We start from the raw sequence: 23,626 nt of genomic DNA on the forward strand, positions 1-23,626 counted from the left end.
CACTGTGACTCATGTGCAAATTTCAAAATTTGATGTTGACTGTGATAGTAAAGCTTTAAATTGAAAAGCTTTATCAGCCTGGGCTTATCGTTGGACATTTTCTGTTTAAACCCCTGAACACAATTTTCAATTTCCTAATGTTATCCTCTTTTATCCGTACAGACTTAAATGTGAACAATAAAACACAAGCCCAAAGCTACATATTTATGAAACAGGAGTCTGTTGTAGAATCATAAGATGGTTATGAGTTCTTAATACTGTCGAATTAAGCTTGGAATGTTCCAGCCTAAATGTTAGGATTGAAATTGTCCCAAACAAAATAAATCACATTGAGAGAGCAAACCAGAAGTTGAAATAAAGTAAGCTGAAAGAAAATGTATGACCAACCTCTCAGCATCTGAAAAGCTATTTAGATTACTTGGAAATTTATGAGACTCATTGTGACTCATCTCGGTTATTCACTCTGTGGTTCAGCTGCTTAGACTATTAGTTTATGGGTTATGAAAGTTGTCCCTGTATGTCAATTCATCCCAGTACATTAAATGTACAACACAAGCAGTAGGTAATCCCTGAGGAAGGAAGAGGACACTGGATAGATTATTATGTAGTTTGTAGCTGTCAGGCATTCAGGCTTTGATTTTGGTTTCGAAGCTGACAGTGTTGCCTGCTTTCCTGGGCCGACAACACACTGAACTCTCTGTGAGAAAAGCACTCCATTAGATTTGGAATTCCCAAGGAAGATCAGTTGAGAACTCCTTGGTGGTTGGATTGAGAGCTCCAAGTTTGTGGATTGCAGGTAGGGGCATTCAGATTAGAAACTCCCAGAAGGGGAATGGATACAAATACCTGTTGTGATACCTGAAACACTTTTTTTTATAAAAGTTGTTTTCATGTTAGTAATTCTTCAGTTTCTACTAATCTACTATTAATCAGACCTATTATCTTTTATACCAAAAATATGTTGGCTACATTATTTCTAAGTGTAAGATGATGGGCAGAATCTCCCAGGCCTGCCAAGAGTGTTTGGAAGGACAGGTGTAGGAATGTAATGGGTGGCATACTCAGGTTCTGCTCCCAGATGGCAGATTTACTGTTTGGTTCTGAGAACTTTGCAGGTGGATTGTTTTTCCTAATAGTTATTGGTGGGAACCTGTTTTGGTAATGAACCTGACCAAACCCCTTCGAAATCAAGGAGACAGCTTAGACCCAAACTTTTAGTTTATTTAGAGGCAAATTCCAGATATGATTTGATCAATCCACTGCTAGGCTTTAGCAAAACATACTTTATTCTTATAACACAATTAAAATGCAAACAAAAAAAACCAAAAATTGGCAAACTTAAACTCAGTTGAAAGACTTAATAAAATAATATATTATTTAACTGTGAATCATCGACTGTTCCAATATAATAGCATCCCATTAACATACCCTTGGCAAATTCAGCAAAACCAATTTTTCTCATGGGCTATCTCCTCCAGTCCAGAAGAAAGGAACACCGTAAGAAACAATCTAGAAGCAGAGAGCGAACTATATCTAACAGCTTCAGCAGCCAACTCTAAACCCCAACTGAAACCACAGCTAAAACCCTGGCTCTGTCTGAGCCTCACTCCAACAACTCATGTTTCTTTTATCAAATTTTTAAAAAACACAGTCAGGGAGCTCAAAGCTGTTTACGCATTGCTTCTGAAGCAGACCTTCCGTATCACTGTAGCAGTGCCTCTCTACAAGAGAGAAAGCACAAATCTCTCTCAAAGGCACAGCACTGTCATGTTTCGCATTCATTAGCATATCATGAATACTCATTAATACCCAGGCTACTGGAATTGTATTCACAGGTGTAATCATATTGGCCAAAAATGTGAACTACTTCCATTCATAAACCAAAATGTATGTATATGTGAGCTGTGAACCTTTCCCTCCAAGCTCTGGTGAGGCTTAAGCTGGGATGCCAAACAGCAATCCCATCTCCATCTGGATCAGCTGAGTGCTGTATCTCTCTCTCTCAAACCTCCTCCTGTGGGATCTTTATTCTAGAGTGTAGCAGTCTATACTAATGGGCAGTAATCTGAGAGAGACTAATGTTATTGAAGCATATGTTATCTCAATTCTCTGATGTTATAGTAAAACTGTCACTGAAAATACTCGCCTTCTATTGCCCTTGTTTTATGATGGGGAACAGGAACTGATGTTGGACCACGTGGGTGGAGATGAGAAAATCAGGGGTTATAATTCTGAAATGTAACCCAGACTCAACTTTGTTATTGATACTTTTTTTTGGAAAAAGACTATTTATGTGACTTCCTCACCTCGTTATTGCTTCATATTAATGTTCAAGACTTTACAGGCTATTCTCTGCTGTTCTAGCAAACTTTCAATGGGTTATTCAGTAACTCCCCTTAACCAATTTGGAGAACCTTTGCATAGAGATCCTTTCCTTCACCCTCTTGCTCATAGTCCTCATTGTTGTCTTGTCATTGTAACTCTTTGAGTTACATAGCTATACAACAAACAACTGAAAATAAGTACTTTTGAAACCTTTGCTGGCCTCGGCATCAGTCCCATTCAGTCCCAATTGAAAGGAGGTACTTACCATCCCAATTGTTTGCTGAATTGGTTGGACTCTAGACTCTTCACTAAACTTGCTCTCTATTGCAGGTGTTGAATACTGGATTTGGAGGTGCCTGTGTTGGACTGGGGTGCACAAAGTTAAAAATCACACAACACGAGGTTATACCATGATGAAGGAGCAATGTTCTGAAAGCTAGTGCTTCCAAATAAACTTGTTGGACTATAACCTGGTGTTGTGTGATTTTTAACTTTGAATACTGGCGGGTGTCTTCAGCCAGGTTTCCAGTAATATCCCATGTCTCCAAATAATTGACTATGGTACCTGTCCACAGAATGTCTGAGTTGCTTCTACCACCAATTTAATACTGATATTTACCAATGTTAATTAATGTTCCAATTGGCTAAAATTGGAAGAACAGCTAAGCTTCCTCACTCCTCTGAAAACATGCAGTGGGGCAGTTTGGCAGGCTCAGCACTTCCAGCATAAGCTTGGGACATTCGGTAATGGAGACTGGAACTTTGTTTTAGGCAGGCTGAGTGTCAGTTATAATTATCAATGGAGCTGTGCTTAAGAGTAAAATTTTGAAGACCATTTTGTGGAAGTGTAGGGAAGAAAGCCACAGGAAGACGCCTCATCCTGATTTTCTCGTACTGATATGAAAAAATAAAGCAAGTGGCGACTTTAGTTCTTTACAAAAACATTTACAATATTACTACACGACTTAAAATCAAAGTGGGGTTTCTTTCTGAATAAACCTGCTCATCAAAAGTAGCTTTGAAATGACTATCATGCAATTGGTATCATGCATATCAAAAAAAAAGGTAATTTACAGTTTTTAACCTGCCAAGACATTTCATGATGTTTCTGTTACTTGCATAGTATTTCTGGAGAAATGCAAGGATTGGGATTTGCTGCAACAGATCATGTAGTTTGAACCATTAAAAATGGAGTGAGGACATTATTTTGATGCCATTTTTTAAAAGAAAAGTGGATGTTTTATTCACAGCTAATTCTGTACGATCTATCAACCTAATTTACAATAGCTAGAACTCTAAAGATATAAGCTGAGGCTTGCTGTGTGATACTGTATATTAGGGCTTTGTTTTGAGATGTTATAAGCTGATATTAAATTACATTAACATAAGTTGACATGAGAGTGAATAATCTGACATGAAAATGATTGGGTATTATAGCAGTAATCTTACCTGTGTAAAAATTGGAAGATTCAGTTACCTCAAAGTGAATCTGACACCTGGAAGGTATGTGTTAATGCAGATAAATCTAGAGAACTGCAGCAATTAATATGGTGATAAATGTTAAGCTTTGAAGGAGTTTGGTATTTTTCCACAAACCTTCAACTTTTGTCTCAGCCACTTAACAATACTAGAATGCAGATTACAGCTGTTGTGAAATGCGTGTTAAATTGCAATTCCAATGAACTCTGTCTATAAGGTGGTTAATATTCCACTGCCATTGTTATCGTGGGCAATGGTTGTGCAATTTTTCATATATCTCATATATGAAAGGAACAGAGACCAAATTTGTTAGAGCTTGAGACTTCAGAGCTGTGAAAAATGTGGGCAAATTCAATAATGCCAGATCACAGCCGTCTTTCTGTTGAGTAGCAAAGAAATACAGTTAATTACAAAATCACAGTAAACACACCTTTAGATACATTACTGTTCTGGACATCAATCGATTTTTGAAGCAATCCATTGATGAATTTGAGGATGAATTGTATTCGCATCAAAACATTAAATCAACCAATCTGCTTAGAAGAAATCCATGAAGTGAAATAATGAAAACTGACTCAAGCTGCTGATGGTCAACTCTAAGCTTGCTTAGAAGAGACCAGGGAGGAAACCGCTTGTCATCACCTTCAATTAGTTTGTGCTGTGAACAAAACATAATGATTTGTATAGACTTGATTTATCAAAGGCTTCTAACAGGCTTTCTTATAATTTTAGAAAGAATGGTTGTGTTGCATTACTAGCCCAAAACACCTCTTAATTGTCAAAGCTTTAGTACGTGCAGAGTAATTTAAAAACTGTCGCTTTTGTCATCAATAATAACCAAATAAAATTCATAGTAATTTCCCTTTAAAACTATTTAACACATTCCAACTGAAATAATAAATTTCCGTAATACTATCTGAGATTTGGAGAAGTTTGGGAAGTCAGACTTGATGCATTGAGTCAGACTTAACAGCATTGGGCAAGAATGCATCATTAAATGTGAACAGCATTGCACTGCATTGCATTCATGTTCAACGATGATGACCACATCTCTTTAAAACAATGTAAGAATAATTATTTAATATTACTTAATAAATTATCACACCTCTTTAATGGCTAGGAGAAAGTGAGGTTTGCAGATGCATTCCTGATGAAGTGCTTATGCCTGGAACGTCAATTCTTCAATTCGTCAGATGCTGCCTGGCCTGCTGTGCTTTTTTAGTGCCGCACTTTTTGACTCTCACCTGCTCGGAGCCCTGTCAGAGCTTGATATAGACTAATCAGTCTTGACTAAAGGATCTATGTGTGATTTATCTGTACTCTGAAAATGAAATGCTTGCCGAGATTTAGTTTCTCTCAAAATAAATTAATTTTCAAATATCTCCAATCATATCTTCCTTTCTCTCTATCTACCAATGGTGAGGAATTTACTATTCTGTTGGCAGATGTGTTGCAACAATTATTTCCTTAATTGCAATGTTTGCCTTATTTTTAATGCCTTGTGACCAGAATTGGCTGATAAATTTGTTCATTCATTACAGTGAAGGGTTAGCAGAACTTGCACATGACACACTACAACAGCATCCACATCAGGATTTCATTGCACAGATTACTGTTAAACACTTGGAATCACACAAAATGCATCCAATCTTCAAATTCTCAGATTATCAGAGACTAGATGTACAATTGAAGATGCACAGCATGACTCTGTGGAATACCTAATGCATGCACCTTCGTGGGAATTAACTGGACAGATTCAGATTCCAATAGGCAATATTTTCAACTTTCTGGGACCCTACACAGATATATCCAAGATTCAGAAATTTCAGAGAGCTTCACAGTATTTACCTCGATAATCATCCAGGAAACATCAGACAGACTAAAACCTAATATATCATTTGGAAAGTTACAAACTTGATTCCCACCATCATCCCACACTCACATCCCAACTCTTTGACCTAGTACTCTGCTAATCTGACATGAATATCACCCTCAAACATGACTACCACACCCGCCCCAACTACCATGTAAACTGTGAACATCTTACCTTTTAGTTTTGGTGTCTTACTCTGGACTGGTTTAGGTGAGACACGTTCAGATCAAATTCAATTTGTTTCCACTAAGTTTTGAAGCATTTATTCTAAAAGTGTTTGGAAAGGTTGCACTTGAAATGCACTTGAAATGTACATAATCTCTGAGGTACTCTTGTGTGAAGTGACTACTTGACAACCTGGTTGACTTGATAAGACTTGTCCTCCTGACCCGATGATCTCCCTGAGCAGTCTTGAATACCCCCACAATTTTGCCCAGCTACCCCTAGTCAGACTGTCAACTCCCATTGATCTGTCCACACCTAACCTAATTGCACTACCGACCCACTCAGCCTGCCTATCCCACATCTCTCAGCTTCCCTAGATATCCCTACCCTACCTAGCCACTGGCTACCTCACCCTCAGACTTGGCTACCCCACAGTCTACTTCACCCACTAACATTTGTTTACCAACACTCAAACTGAACCTTTAAAGTCATCATACAGCAACTTGGTCCGTAGGAAGGGATAGGGTGTGATGTGCCCCATCCTGCGTGACTTTACTCTGATGGGGATTCCCCCACAGAGGCTCAACAGCCCTGTGAAATCCTGGTTCCAACGATCCCAGTTGAAATGCACAGTAGTGTTGAGTTGGCGAATCATAGGATCCCTACAATGTGGAAGCAGGCCATTTGGCCCATCAAGTTCACACCGATCCTCCGAAGATCATCCCACCCAGAGCCAGCCCCTTACTGGATCCCCATAGCTCTACATTTCCCATGGCTAATCCACCTAGCCTCCACCCTGAACACTAAGGGCAATCTAGCATGGCCAATCCACCTAACTTGCAAAAAATTGGAGTGTGGGAGGAAATCAGAGCATCTAGAGGAAACCTGTGCAAACAGGAGGAGAATGTGCAAACTCCACACAGACAGTCACCCGAGGCTGGTGTCAAACCTGGGTCCCTGGCTAAGCACTGAGCCACTGTGCTGCCCACAAATTTCTGTTTAAGGTTGACAATCCGTAATCTTTGGCACTGCTTGGGCCAATAAGCTGAAAGGCTTTAAGGTATTGTGATATCCTGCCAGATCACTAATGCAATTTGTCAAGAATCATTATACTTGCGTTTAGTCATAGAATACTAGACTTACAGGTGACCACTTCTGACAAGACAGCCACATTTTCATGTTGAAAACTACGTTTTTACCTCCAAGAAGTGTGAGAAATGCGCACTTGCCATTAATCTTCCAATTTAAAGCAAATTGGCAATACTTGTGTGTTATCTTTCCGACAGGTGGGAATTTGGAAAATGGAGTACCTGTTCATCCAGCTGTGGAGTAGGTCTACAGACCAGGGATGTGTACTGTATGCATCTTTTAGTTCGTGAAAGTAGTGAAACAGTTATCCTCAGTGAGAAGAATTGTCCTCAGCCAAAACCTGACAATGTGCAAGCCTGCAATCAGTTCAACTGCCCTCCAGACTGGCACTCTGAAGACTGGCAACAGGTACTCCCTGTAATCTGTTTGAACTTTGTATCATGTGACACTGAATTTAGGCCATTCAACCTGATATTGGCTCACTGAAAGACCTGGACAATTTAAAATTGCAGTTGAGAGTGTGTTGCTGGGGAGCATCCGAGGAGCAGGAAAATTGACGTTTTGGGCCAGAGCCCTTCATCAGGAACAAAATCGATTTTCCTGCTCCTCAGATGCTTCCTGACCTGCTGTGCTTTTCCAGCAACACACTCTCAACTCTGATCTCCAGCATCTGCAGACCTCACTGTCTCCTAATTTAAAATTGCATCCCAGCTTTATCTGCCAAACTCTGCAAATTAATCTTCTTCAATTATATGTCCAAATTTTTAATGAAACTTTCCATTGAATCTGACTCTATCATATTTTCCAGTAGTGTATTCCAAATTCTAACATTTCTCTGCATTTAAAAATATTCTTCACTTCTTCCCTTCAGATCCTTTGTTGATTATTTAAGTCTTTAATGTTACTAATCCATTTGCTGAAAGGAATGATTTCTTCCTGCTTGCTCCATAAGAAGTCATCGATATTTTTCGATACATCTGTTAAGTCTCCTTTAGACTTCCCTGCTCAAAGGAAAATTAACTCAGCTATTCTAGTCTCTCCACGTATGTAATCACTAGATTCTTGGTATCAGCCTGATAAACCTCATCTATACCCGCTTCATCTTTCCTGAAGTTTGATATCTAAAACTGGACACAAAACCAGCGATCTATGAAGGTAATAGCTGTTTCATTAAAAAGAAAATGTATGCTCTAGAAATCCATCTATGGATGTATATACCATAGTTACTAATGGGATTGGCCTAAATATTACGCTATGGTCAATTCTATACTCCACATTTACTGCTGCTAACATTTGAAAACAGAGGATGGCATGGTGACTCAGTGGTTAGCACTGCTGCCTCACAGCACCAGAGAACCTGGTTCGATTCCAGCAGTAGGTGACTGTGTGTGTGGAGTTTGCATATTCCTCCCCATCACTGCTTAGGTTTCCTCCAACAGTCCAGAGATATGTTGTTTCGGTGGATTAGTCATGCTAAGAATTGTCCTGTAGTGTTCAGGAATGTGTAGGTTAGGTGGATTAGCCATGATAAAATCTCGTGTGGTGTTACAGGGATGGGTGGATGTGGGTCAGTGTGAGTTGCTCTTTGGAGGGTCAGTGTAGACTTGATGGGTTGAATGGCCTCTTTTTCCACTATAGGGATTCTATATCTCCACATGTTTCTACATCTCTATTTCAGTTGGCTTGCCGATATAAAATTACAAGTTGTTTTCAAGTCAATCCAAGAGTTGTGGCATATGATTAGCTTTCAGTTCTGCATATTTCCCTGGTAACTTTTAACATTTAATGTTCAAATAGAATGAACAATTTTGTTTGTAATGCATGAAAGATAAATGTTAAAAATTAAAAATATATTTTTGGAATCTTTGAAAAACAGTGCGTGAATTTTATGTGCATGCAAATATCTATAGACATTTTTTTGAAACCATTGGATTTCAAAATAAAGATATTTGCATGTTCATTGATTTTTGTGAAGGGTTTTAAATATTAACTAGGTCAGTCTTTCCAGAACCATTATTTAAAACCAGTATGTGTCAGAGAGCAGGTGACTACAAAGCCTCCAACAGTGTTCATGCAGGTTTGTTTATAATATGTAGGTTTATGACAGGTTAGAGTAAACATTCAGCTATTAGCTATAGCAGAGTTTAGGATGAGCAAGTTTTAAAAAACAATTCTTAATAAGCTCAAAGACTTTTTGTTTCAGTTCAAAGGAAAGCTGGCTAAAGTAAGTGTTGTCTCTCATCTTGTTTGGATCAGTTAAGAGAATACGTTACATCAGTAAAAGAGTTTAGTTATGAAACTTCCAGTCTCAGGAACGTTTAGAACATAGAACATAGAACAATACAGCACAGAACAGGCCCTTCGGCCCACGATGTTGTGCCGAATTGAAACAGAGTTTAATTGAAACTCTGCCGATTATTAACAGACTAGAAAGTCTAAGATCTCAGCCGTGTGACCAGTCAAGTGAAAAAGGTTCGCAGAACAGGAACTGAGAAGAAGAAATTCAGTCAAACCCATAGACTGGACAGAGAAGGAAAATTTCCCTGGGTTTTGATTACCTGCAAAGTGACAGTGTTGAAGAGAAATTTGGGCATTTTGTTTTGCTATGTATTTTATAACCTTTCAACTGTCATGTTTAGATAACTTGATTTGATTTGTTTTATTTTTATTTCCTTTGTGCATTAAATGTTCTGTTTTATTGTTATATCCAAATCTGCAGCCTTGTGTGTTTCAGTTTCAATGAAAGACTGCCAGGTTAAATTAATAAACAAAAGTGATCTATCAAGCCAGATTTTATTCTGGGATCTGGTTAAACCATTAGTAATATCAACTAGGATCATAACAATTCTTTTTATGTGCTTGCTTATTTTTCAAGTTATCCCATATCATTGGATTAGTGTACCTGCTGTTGAAAAGAGAGGTGTACAGCCAGATCCACATCCTTCGCAATACTTCCCTTGTAACCTAGAGATGCTGCCAAGGACTTTACTACTTCTTGCTAAAAGTTGCTTCCACTTAGCATCCCCCATGAAGTAGAGCTTGGGTCAGGAACTGAGCAGAGTGACAGTGACACTGAGATTTGTGTTGATTCATGGCATTCAGTTTTTTGAATTTCACTGACTCCTTAATTGGCCACTGGGCATCCAAAACCATTCATATGCAATTAATTACTTTATAAAGGCAATAGCTATTAAAATGTAGGAAATGTAGCATCCAATTTGCACCAAGTAAGCTCCCATAAACAGCAATAAGATATTAAAAGCAGATAATCTGTTCTCATGCTGTTGACTGGAGGATACATTTTTTGGCAAGATACTGGGGATTTATTGGTAAATTAGATGCAGGCATGTATAACATCTGTATTCAAAATGACAGATGTAACAACTTCAGACCTGTTCAACATTATTCGATGAAAATAATGCAGTTTATCCTGAGAAATATTTATATAATATTAACTATTCACTGTTTGTAAATAGTAGTTATGGTGGATTTAGAAATTGATGTTTTTGCATGACAAATTTATCTTCATTACCTAAGGGCACTGAGTTAAACCTTAGACCCCAAATCGAAAACCAGTTGATAAAGTAAACTCTGGAACTGAATTAGAACAAGTCCTCATGAGCTGATTTAGATCACAAGGCTCTACGTTTTTACAGAACTGATATATTTCTCATATTTATCTCTGCTTTTAAAATGTCAGTCTCATGGAACAATTTTTTTTCCAAGCTCATTAATTGGGTTTGGCCACCATCAGCCCAGCTGTCATTTTTTGCCCCTCGCTGATTGCCCCAGCCGAAAATAAACTCCATGGATGGAGTCATCTCATAGCTCAGAGTACTGCTGTCAACACAATCAAACTGATTCCCTGCCCATGCAGGTTAACTGATAATCTACTTCTCACATCTAAATGCACATTTCTTGATCTTTTGGTTTCATATTTTAGGAAAATTGCTATCATTAATTAAGTTAACAAATATGTAACACATTGACCCAACAATTATAATCTGAACTCTGTTAGTTTGAAGACACCTTCAGAGGTACCAATTTGTGTGAATCTTCCACATTCCAGATATTTGTCTTGTATAAAGATCATCAATTTTGAAGAGCCAAGCTCAATGTTAATCAACTCCACAGAGAACCTTAGTGCACAAGCAGAATAAGACATTAGAATCAAAGAATTATACAACATAGAACAGGCCCTTTGGCCCATTGAATCTATACCACTAAAAGTTACATTACTACCTACACTAGTCCCAATTTTCTGCAATAGAAATATCCCATGGCATTATTGGAATTATTCTCCAGCATATGCATATAAATGGTTCAATGATTCTAGAGCATGTATTTGAAGAGTACAATCTAAAGGTAGCTGCCTGAAGTGATGCACAGGACAGGGATAGACTTGTATGATCAACGGCCTTTTCCCATCCACAATAAATTTTAAATTTTCACTGAAACTTCAAGAATGTATCACTGTACATTATAGCGGAACAGTCTTCACCTATTCCTGTTTTCAATTGAGGTCTTGCATTTCATGATTTACCCCCTTTGCAGTATCAGAATGGCTTTGTAATAACCTTAATGGCTTTTGATTCATAGTTGCATTGTGACAAGTGAAAAAATGCTGATCTAAAACCAGTTGGATTTATGGTGATGTAACATTAAAATACCTGTGCAACTTTCACCTTTAGGCTGTCAAGACTAATCACACGGTTAATGCGAGGGTGTGTTCATCCTAAGAAAAAGGTCCTCAGAAATTCAAGCCTGCATTTAATTAATGAAAACATTACTTCCATCCCAATTTCCATCCAACCTAATGTCACATTTCTATGATTGAGCCATATTACTGCTCCCCTCGGTGTTCCATTTTGCACCGTACCTTCACTGTCAGTCTCTCTCTGTCATCCTTCGCTGCTGTCTGGTGGCCTCCATTGATCTTTTACATCCCTTTGCCCCACTGTTTGGCACCTCTTGACTTTGTTGTAAAGAAGCCTTAGGGGAGGCCAATATGTGGTTGCTACTTCCGATCTGTGCCCTCTGGTACCAAACTCTCCCAGAGAGAATGGAGCACTTTGATTAAGTCTGAACTTGTTGGTTTCCCCTACCCCCTTCCACCTCGTGATTCATCCTGTGACTAGAGGATGGAGTGCAGATCTATGCACACATCCAGCAAGGACAGAGTGTACTTAGTCTCCATGGCTGTCATCAGTCTGTCTCTGGAGACTGATCAATGCAGGTGTCCTGGAGCCAACATGGCGTTGATAATGTTGGTGGATTCTTCTATCCTCTGATCCAGCTTAATGATTGCCTCGGACAAACTTGGCTGGTGTTTCTGGTCTGTGCATTTTCCACAAAGTCATAGAAGGCCAAGACCATGTAATCATCTTCTCCCTAGCGATAAGCAGTGCCTGGTGTCTGGAGGTTCTCCATGTACCTGTTACCTTGAGGATTTCTTCCTTTTTTCTATTCATTCATGGATCATAGATATTACTGGATGGCCAGCATTTATTGCCTGTACTCACCTGCTCTTGAGAAGGTGATGGTGAGCCTCTGCCTGTAACCACTGCAGTCCACATGCTGCTGGTAGACCCACAATGCCATTAGGGAGTCAATTCCAGGAATTTAACCCAGTGACAGTGAAGGAATAATGATATATTTCCAAGTCAGGATGGTGGGGAACTTCCAGATGACAGTTCCCATGTATCTACTTCTCTTGACCTTCTAGATGGGAATGGTCGAGTTTGGAAGGTGCTATCACAGTTTCCATCACAGTCCTGACTAATGCCTTGTAGATAGAGGGCAACCTTTAGGGAATCAGGAGGAGAGTTACCCAATGCCACCCTCACCTCTGACTTGCTGTTGTAGTTACTGTGTTTGTGGTGAGCCCAGCTGAGATTCTGGTCAATGGTAAACTCAAAGATGTTGATTGTGGGGATTCAGTAATGGTAACATCATTGATTATTAAGGGGCGTTGGTTAGATCGTCTCTTACTGGAGATGGCCACTGCCTGGTATTTGTGTGGCATGAATGCTACTTGCCACTTATTGGCCCAAGCCTGGATATTGTTCAGATCTTGTTGCATTTGAACATTGACTGCTTCAGTATCTGAGGAGTCACACATGGTATTGAACATTGCACAATCGTCGGTGAACATTCCCACTTCTGACCTCATGATGGAAGACAAGTCATTGTTGAAGCAGCTGAAGATGGTCTGGCCGAGGATACTTCCCTGAGGAACTCCTGCAGAGATGTCCTGGAGTTGAGACGGTTGATCTCCCGTGACCACAATAGTCTTCCTATTTGCCAGCTATGACTCCAAACAGTGGAGAGTTTGCCCCCGATACCCATTGGCACATGTTTTGCTAGGGCTTTTTCTTGCCACAGTCAGTCAAATGCAGCCTTGATGTCAAGAGCTATCACTCTGTCCTCACCTCTGGAATTCAGCGCTTTTGTCCATGTTTGAAAAAAGGCTGTAATGAGGTCTCGAATGGAGTGGCCCTGGCAGAACCCAATCTGGGCATCATTAACTAACTGCCGGCTCAAAGTGGAGAGAATCTCCAAGAAGATCGCACATATCGACACAGACATCAAGTTGCTTCCAAATAAACCTGTTGGACTATAACCTGGTGTTGTGATTTTTAACATCATTAAGCAGGTTATTGCTGAGCAGGTGCAGCTTGATAGCACTATTGATATCACCTTCCATCCCTTTACTGATGATCAGTAGTAAACTAATGAGGCAGTAATTGGCTGGGTTGAATTTGTCCTGGTTTTTGTGCAGAGAACATACCTGGACAATTTTCCATATTATTAGATTGATGCCAGTGTTGTAACTATAGTGGAAGAGCTTGGCTAAAGGAGCGGCAAGTTCTGGAACACAAGTCTTCAGTATTATTGCTGGAATGTTGTCAGAGCCCATAGCCTTTTCAGTACCTAGTGCCTCCAAATGTTTATTGATATCATGTGGAGTGAATTGAATCACTAAACATTAGTACCTGGGATATTGGACATGCCTGGAGAATGCCAAGATGGACCACCCAACTTGATCAGACTTGGACATACACCAGTGACATGCTCACCAGATTGTGCTCTTGTCTATCCTAGAGAGGGTACCCTCCGCAGTGACCATCTTGGAGCTCCTGGAACATGGAGGTGAAAGGCTTGCCAGTGCATTCTCTGAAGATTCAGTTGTTTCCTCCACAAGGTAGAGGCAATGGTCTCCACTGTTTACTCTTTGAGGTAGAGGTTCGCTCAGTGCCACCACTGCCTGCCTGAGAGAAGGAAGTGAATTTGTAGTTTTAAAGGGATGAAAGCTTGTGCATATTAAAAATGAAGTAGCACTGGTGGTAATGAGAGAGCTCAGCACAATTAGGTTAATTCTGTTCATTGATATCTGAGGATTCTCCATTTGCATTTGAGTGATCATATTCGGTCTCCAATCTAACAGAGCAGTTTTCTTTCAAAGGAATGTGCCCACCCCACCACCACCAGCACTGGTGTTAGCCCCAAGATTTTCTTGCAATGAGACAAAGTGAATGACTGTGTCTGGTGGAGTGGATGGAAGAGCAGCTAGTGACGATGCAAAAGCAGGAGAGCTGCTGAGGTGTCCGAAGTGAGTGTGTAGGAAATACAATAGTTGGGAAGGCTTAATAGTTTTGGAGGATGGGGTGAGTGAGAGCCGTCAAGTTGACACTATGCATGCAATATTGAGTTTTGTAGTCCGTGAGCCTTGGTGATATGCGCCTGCAGTGGCAAAGTTAAATTAAGTGGTGGCCCTGAGAGTATGAGGTAGTATAGAGAAGGTATGGACTTAGTCTGATTGAAGACAGTAGACCATTAACTCGCGGCACTGCAATGATCTGGGCTGCAGTCTGTGTCAAAGCTGCCTGAATTAACAGAACCTCCAGATCCCTGCCAACAAAGTAGGAAGCTAACTTTTCTTTCGATCCATGCCTTCAGTGATGATGATAGAACACAACATTATGATAGGCAGTTCTTGACTTCCAGCATCTGAAATGAGGAGTTGCTGGATCTAATGTCTTAACAGGGTATGAATGCTGTTAGGTCCCAGCTGTGGAGAGCAGTTCCACCACTCCTGATCCATGATCCCACAAGAAGGGCATTTCAGAAAACATTTGCACAATTATTGAATTGAAGCTTGCATGACAAAAGTGCCTGTGAGCTATGGTAGGCCAGGCAGTATGAACCTTGCTGCATAAAACGCTACAACTGAAAAGGGGAAAATAATGCTCATCGCCTCTAGAACCACAATTTGGAAGTGCTGGTGTTAGACTAGAGTGTACAAAGTTTAAAAATCACACAACACCAGGTTATCGTCCAACAGGTTTATTTGGAAGCATAGCTTTCGGAGCACTGCTCCTTCATCGGGTGGTTGTGGAATGTAATATCGTAGGGCACAGAATTTACAGCAAAAGTTTACAGTGTGATGTAATTGAAATTATGTATTGAAAAAGACCTGAATTGTTTGTTAAGTCACTCATTTTGTAGAATGACCATGTTGGTTTCAGTCCTTTCATATGTAAATTCCAGAACTTTCTGAAAGTTACATTCTCAAGTGAGCTTTAATAATAGGTGCCATGTTGGCCCAGATAATGCATTGAAGGTGTGAGGTGCCCTGTGTGAGGCTGTCTGTGTCCCTATGTTTGGACCAATTCTAATCTAAAAAAAGGGTTTACTGAATCTTCATGGATTCATGCAGTTTTTGAGCAAAGTAAAAGTAATTCTGCAAGTCCAAATTCACCCCACAAACTTGTGTGTGTGGGTGGTGATGGTGAGGGGTGGGGGGGGGGGGAGCGGTATGAGTTTCTGAGAGTGTGTGTGTGTGGTGCAGTGGGGTCACCTGTAGTGTAACATGAAAAAAGGTCCTGGTTGAGGCCATCCTCATGGGCACCAAATTTGGCTATCAGACCCAACTCTAATATATATATATATATATATATATATGTACACACACTCTGTCACATAGACTCTCTCTCATTTGCTCACACATACACTCCCACACTCAGACACGCACACTCTTACAGACTTATACCCCTTTGCACTCGCACTCACACACATGCACACTCTCTCACAGACACTCATCTACCCCCACTGCACACATACACCCAGATAAGTTTGTGAGGTGAATTTGTACTGCAGAGTTACATTTTATTTTCCTCAAAAACTGCATGAATCCATATAAGATTCTGTAAATCCGCTTTTTAGATTAGAATCAGTCTGAAGTGGGGGACACACAACCTCACACCTTCAATGCATTATCTGGGCTGACATGACACCTATTTATAGATTAGATTCCCTACAGTATGGAAACAGGCCACTGGGTCCCATCAACAAGTAACCCACCCAGACCCATTTCCCTCTGACTAATGCACCTGATGCTATGGGCAAATTAACATGGCTAATCCACCTGACCTGCACATCTTTTGGATTGTGGGAGGAAACCGGAGCACCCAGAGGAAACCCAAGTAGACACAGGGAGAATGTGCAAACATTGACCTGAGGCTGGAATTGAACCCAGGTCCCTGGCACTGAGACTGCAATGCTAACCACTGTGCTGCCCTCATTTGAGAATGTAACTTTACGAAAGATTTACATATGAAAGAACTGAAACCAACATGCCTATTCCAAAAGATGAGAGACTTAACAAACAATCCAGGTCCTTTTCAATATGTAATTTCAGTTAAATCACACTGTAAACATTTGCTATAAATTCTGTGTCCTATGATCTTATACTCCACAACCACCTGATGAAGGAGCAGCGCTCTGAAAGCTACGCTTCCAAATAAACCTATTGGACTATAACCTGGTGCTATGTGATTTTTAATTTTGTAAGCCTCTAAAACAGTAATCATCATCTCAATGAAACTGGTTACTAATATGCAATGAATGACTACTAATTCAATTCAAGATCCTCTTCTACTTAGACAGTAAGTGCTTTTCCTCTGCTACATTAGACCAATTTGCCATTTCTGCAAATCCAGCAGGAACATTAAAGCACTTGTGCAGCTACAACTACAGATGTACGGTGGACATTTATATATGTGGACAGACAGGCTCATATCTGCACAACGTCTGCCAGCCCCCCAAATCTCCCTCATTCAGTCCATATTTTCAGACTCTTTCACTACCATTATTTTATCAATTACCATTTTGGATAATGGTTTCCTTCACTCGCTCAGAGACCACCCATTTTCATTCCAGAGCAAACTCAATGCTCCTGCGTGTAGGAACATTTTTTTAAGCATAAACCATGTGGAAGTGGTTGTCCTGGACTCATATTGATTCCTGAATCAGCCTCACTAAAACAGATAATCTGATCATTATCACAAAGCAAAGTGTGATCTTACTGTGCACACTTTGATGACTGCAGTTTCCATAATATAACGACTATATTTCACAAGTGTTTAATTACCTATAGCATGTTTCAAGATGTGCTGAGTTTATTAAATGTACTATATAAATGCACGTGTATTTCTCCCACCTTCCCCCCCCACCCCTACTCCCACCCCCACCCCCCGCCCATTATCCTTTACAGAGCAGTTGGATAAGGGATACAAAACTTTCTAAATCAAGCCAGATGTTAGAAAGTGCTGCTCACACCTTAACCACACTCAATCATGTTAATTCTTTTATCAATGCTATAACAGTGCAAGTCTGTCTTAATTGATAGAAAATGCATGAGAACATCTATTTTGAACTGAAATACTGTGATTATGGAGACTTCCCACAGATGGATATCTGTTTAAAAAAAATGACAGATCTATTTTATTGTTACTTCTGGTACTGTGGGATTGAGTGGAAAAATGCAGTGAAGCCTCAAAAATTTCTAGTAAATTTGTACTCCATTACTTTCTGACATATGAAGACATATGGTGGATGCAAGCCAAGCCTCATGGTAAGGAGAAAAAACTAACATCATTTTTGGGAAAGGTCATTTCAGTTTTCAATAGTCTGTTAGACCGACTCAACTTTGACCTCATTAGATCTATCATTATATATTATGGGGACTTGCACATGAATAAGTAGAATGTTAAATACAGTGGAGCACATGAAAATCCAAACATATTGTTTGTAAAGAAGATCTAAAAATGAAACAAAAGATAAGTGTTGCTCATTATAGAAGCTGCCTGCTGAGGGGAGTCTCGTGTATGTTGCTTACCAAGAGCACTGGTTTTGTTTGTAACACAGGAGCTATACAGAATTTATCATAAGCTGTCATTTTGGAATGTTACAGCTCCTTACAGACGTTTTCAATCACAGGCCCCATCAAATGTTTTCATGGCTGATTAAAACTGAGCCACTCCTGCAAGCATTAAAAAGCTGGAGTGACTGCTTTTATTAACCATGAGAGCGCAACATCTTTTGAAATTGTTAAAAGGCAACTGATGACTGACTTTAGTAGATAACTGACTGACTGTCTGGATTAACCAAGGCTGCTGTCCACAGTACAAGGTAATGGGTGTTATCCAGCTGTGAAATGAAAGATGGCAAGGAATTTAGTTGTTGCCATAATGTCATGACAAAGCACAGGAAAGTTACCAAAATAGATTTAGGAAGACAAAGACAAAACACCAAAACATCTGGGAATTAATTATGTTCCTGATTATTGTTACTCAGATACTGGTTATTGGTATCACATAACTTGGCTGACTCCCAATTCTTTGGCATTTTTTTTTGTGTAGATTAATGTAACTTACTTTCTTTTGAAGCTCCACTTGGAAAGTAAAATACTAGCTGTAAATGTTGGTTTGTTACTCTCAACGTATATAAAGCTTGCAAAAAGGAACAGCAATAGTTCGTCTTCTTTGACAAATCTGTCTGCTTTTGATCTGGTGAGCTGAGACATCTCAGTATCCCCAAGATCCCCTATCACCAACTTCACATAAATCCACAGACCCCACCTCAGTATAGCACATCCCAAGATTCATATCCCAAGTGTGCAACAAAAAATGTAGCCACCATTTCAAAATCGCACATTTCTTTCCTTTTATCTTGCAATGCTTTCTTTAATGATTGTGGTTAGTGGTGAAATATATAAATATTTATTAATTTCGGAAGCAAAGGAGTATAGTTAGCTTTCTCTACAGTAATGCTTTGAAATTGAAATATAAAACTAGAACTGCTGTGTTGTCAATCATGGAAGGATATCACAGTGACATGACAGTTTTACACAAGGTGTTTTCATGACCTAATAAGGGATACAATTTTAGAATAGAAATAAGGGTAGGAGGTGCAGATATTATACAACTTATATAAATTTCAGTTTTTCAAGTGGATCTGCATAGGTTTGTTGAAATTACATATTGTGTTTGGATAAAGTGGCATTAGTGGAAGAGTCTAATTGAACAAGCTTGGACAGATGCAATTTCATCACTATTTTGAAAGTATACTTTCTGGCTTTATTCCGATATAATATTTTGGCATGTTTACCAGTTTGTGTTGTGCCTCTGACAGTTATCTATGGTTTTTTATGAGGTTTTGAAAGCTGTTACCCATTGTTCAATGGTGTTCATATTATCAAGAGAATTATGGCTGATTTAAATATGTCATTTTCTGTGCTAATTCCATTTTACCTGTTATTTAACAGACACAATTTCTGACTGTGCACTGCACATATATGTTCCCTGTGCACTTAAAATCTCTCAACCGGTCTTCTTCCAGTCCACCTGCACGTACCTTCCCAAATGTCAGTAATGATGGGGTTGAAATGCTTCTCTGCATATGCTCAGCAAAAATGTTTGTGAAATAACTATCTTTTTTTCATCTTGAAGTGTTCACAGAGCTGTGGAGGTGGTGTGCAGGTTCGACAGGTCCTTTGCAAGCAGAGACTGGCAGATGGGAGTTTTATGGATCAAGCAGAGGAACTCTGCCTCTCTCTTAAGCCAGACGACCATCGGATCTGTGGGGATGTGGACTGTCCAGCCGAGTGGTTGGCTTCTCAATGGCTAGAGGTAGGATCATCTACTGCTCACGTAATGAACCAATTTTGAGCTTCTGACTTAGAATTGGGATTCATTCTACGTGAAAATTATAGCAAGCATGTATTCACTCAAATAAAGTCAATTCTAGGATTGAGAATGGCCATTGTCTGTGGTCAGAATTTGAATACGGAGAAGGCTTATGTGAATTGTAAATAATTGAGAGGCATATATTCTCACAGTGGCGATATTTTGTTTCATGTGACATTCTTGACCCACCAACTCAGCGTTCAGGGAAACAACAAAGCATTACCCAAAGAGGCAGATTAAAGGATTAGCAGAGTCTTAATGGTGGAAGGTGTTGCCACTTCTGTAATCAATGACGACTAAGATGTACAAAGGCAAATGCTGGTGCTCAAGTTGGCAGTAAGGTAATATAAGATTCCAGGGATATAATTCCCTCCCCTCCCCTATCAGCGTTCCGAAAAGACCACTCCCTCCGTGACTCCCTCGTCAGGTCCACACCCCCCACCAACCCAACCTCCACTCCCGGCACCTTCCCCTGCAACCGCAAGAAATGCAAAACTTGCGCCCACACCTCCCCCCTTACTTCCCTCCAAGGCCCCAAGGGATACTTCCATATCCGCCACAAATTCACATGCACCTCCACACACATAATTTATTGCATCCGCTGCACCCGATGTGGCCTCCTCTATATTGGGGAGACAGGCCGCCTACTTGCGGAACGTTTCAGAGAACACCTCTGGGACACCTGAACCAACCAACCCAACCACCCCGTGGCTCAACACTTCAACTCCCCCTCCCACTCTACCAAGGACATGCAGATCCTTGGATTCCTCCATCGCCAGACCATGGCAACACGACGGTTGGAGGAAGAGCGCCTCATCTTCCGCCTAGGAACCCTCCAACCACAAGGATGAACTCAGATTTCTCCAGTTTCCTCATTTCCCCTCCCCCCCCCCCCACCTTGTCTCAGTCAAATCCCTCAAACTCAGCACCGCCTTCCTAACCTGCAATCTTCTTCCTGACCTCTCCGCCCCCACCCCACTCTGGCCTATCACCCTCACCTTGACCTCCTTCCACCTATCGCATTTCTAACACCCCTGCCCCAAGTCCCTCTTCCCTACCTTTTATCTTAGCCTGCTGGACACACTTTCCTCATTCCAGAAGAAGGGCTTATGCCCAAAACATCAATTCTCCTGTTCCTTGGATGCTGCCTGACCTGCTGCGCTTTTCCAGCAACACATTTTCAGCTCTGATCTCCAGCATCTGCAGTCCTCACTTTCTCCCCTTTAATCGAATTATTACCCAAGATATCAGGAAGGACTCCCTTGCTATATTTCAGTTATTGTCAGGAGGTATTATGAACCAATCTAAAAAGATAGATGAGGTGATGGTTTAACATATTTTTGAAAGACAATATCTCTGACAGTGTAGTATTAATTACTGTTGCATTTGCCTGGGATTTGTGCTCAAGATTTTGGAACAGGACTTAAACCTATGATCTCTGAAGAAAGAGAGAACTAACCAGCCACAACTGACACTAAAAACAGAAGGCAGCTTTATGAAAGGCTGCTGATGAACCACTGTCATGTTAAAATCTGGCCTCTTATCTGTTTAGTTTGACAATTGTTCATTTTTATTTTCATTTGGTGTAAGATGTATGTAACCATGAATGCATTGTTTATCCTATTTCACATCAATATGAAATATGCAGGTTTTAAATATGTATATCAGAAGTAATATTCCAATTCCATAAAGATTTGAAACAATTCGCTTTGTTTCTATTTGAAATGATATTGGCACCATTTGTTTTATACCAGAAGACTAACTTATTTTAAACTCCTATCCATATACAAGGGTCAGATGCCATTCATACTCTGTGAAAGGAAACTGAAACAACTCATCAGTTGGGCAAGAGATTTGATAGCCTGACTTAACTTATTACTTCCACATTTTTTTTTGTAAGTGGTTATAGATTGTTATGTGTCTTTCTTAGGCGTGGGCCCATGCAGTGCTCAGATTTAAGAAGCTATCAAATTTACAATAGAAACTTACTAAAGAAACAGGTGGGATTTTAATTCCACGGTTCCTCTTGCTCAGTTGTCTGAAGGAGAGATGGCTGTGAGGTATAGGAGGAGCTGGCCATGCCCCTTGACATTGACAGAACCCAAGTGCCTGGGGCTGGAAAGATCCCTAATCAGGAGATAGCCATGTATTGACACACCCCATTCCATTGGGATGAATGCTCATAGACTCCACATCAGCAGAACTCTTAGGATTATAGCCTGCAGGTTTTGAAAGACTGATTTGAATCACTGATTTTAATATGGCTTTTTCTCCTAATTGGGATGTATCAACCTTGTTGCAGTGACTACAGCCTGTAAACAGATCATGTTGGTACAGACATCCAGTTTTTCTTGATGACCTAACTGAGAAATAACCTTTATCTATCCTAGTGTTCAACAACCTGTGGGGAAGGCACACAGAGGCGTGAATTATTTTGCAGGAAAGTGTGTAAAGATGGTGTTTCCAACATTCTACACAAGGCTAATTGCTCGCACCTACCTCACCCACCATTGCTCAAATCTTGTTCCTTCCCACTCTGTGCCAGTAAGTTTAATGATTTTCTGCTTAACTATTTTGGAATAACTTTAAATGTTGCATTTAATATATAAACTGAAATTCAAAGGTTTAATGATTTGCTATCTTATTTAATATGCAAAAAATGTTTTATTCAGTTCTAATTCAGTTCTGATAATTGTCTTCTGTAGCTTTATTTACAAGAAGATAAAAATTCTAAAAGCATTAAGTTATTTATTAATCTCAAACTTCAAGCCCCAATATTTATGTTTTTCAACTATTTAGACTTTGCAACTGTTTTGATATTTATCGTCAAGCATCATTTTACAGTCGTTATTTACTTTCAAACCACATCTGCTTTCAATCCTTCAGGACACTCTCGATTATGAATTATTTTGTGATCATTATTGTATCATTTTCTGATTTATCAGTTGGAGATACCAAGCATTCCGGTTTCTTGTTCAGCCAAATCAATATTCCTGTATGTTGCCTTATCAAACAACCACCCCCTATCATGTCCCTTCCCCCTATACACTCCTGATGAAGGGCTTACCTGAAATGTCGACTCTCCTGCTCATTAGATGCTGCCTGACCTGCTGTGCTTTTCCAGTGCCACCCTTTTCAACTACAAAACCATTTTAATTGTCTCATGAGTGTCTGACAAGTTGTACATTTGTATCTTGTACCATTTGGAAATCACAGAAACCCTTCAGTGTGGAAGCACTGACCCTTTGGAGCACATCCCATTCAGACCCAGCCCCCACCCGATCCTCGTAATCCCGCGTTTCCCAAGGCTAATACACCTAACCTAGATATACCTGGACACTATGGACAACTTAGTGTGGTCAATCCATCTTACCTGCACATGTTTCGACTGTGGAAGGAAACTGGAGTCCACAGTAGAAACCGAAACAGACACAGGGTGAACGTGCAAACCCCACACAGCTGAGACTGGAATCAAACTTGGGTCCTTGGTGCTCAGGGCAGTAGTGCTAACTTTGAGCAACTGTATTCAAACTTGTCTATTTGAACTTATTGTTTCTCTCACAAAGTTGGCAGCGGGTGGGAGAGGGATAGAAATTAGTCCATTGTCTGGACCCAGGCCCTGAGCTGTCAAGGGAGCACATGACCTAAGCAAGACGCATGAAAGTAT

The 23,626-nt window shown here is 40.1% G+C and overlaps 1 protein-coding gene across 2 annotated transcripts in view; it reads left to right on the top strand.

Annotated features, from left to right (window-relative positions):
• LOC140489990 (ADAMTS-like protein 1) overlaps window positions 1–23,626 on the top strand; it is a 557,511-nt gene that overhangs the window by 460,410 nt on the left and 73,475 nt on the right. For both annotated transcript variants that reach the window (XM_072589066.1, XM_072589067.1), the window contains 3 exons: window positions 7,129–7,339; window positions 19,723–19,902; window positions 22,350–22,503. In XM_072589066.1, the coding sequence (XP_072445167.1) occupies window positions 7,129–7,339; window positions 19,723–19,902; window positions 22,350–22,503 (545 nt within the window). The remainder of the gene's footprint in view (window positions 1–7,128; window positions 7,340–19,722; window positions 19,903–22,349; window positions 22,504–23,626) is intronic.

This window comes from Chiloscyllium punctatum, chromosome 2, assembly GCF_047496795.1.
Source record: "Chiloscyllium punctatum isolate Juve2018m chromosome 2, sChiPun1.3, whole genome shotgun sequence".
Taxonomy (NCBI): Eukaryota; Metazoa; Chordata; class Chondrichthyes; order Orectolobiformes; family Hemiscylliidae; genus Chiloscyllium; species Chiloscyllium punctatum.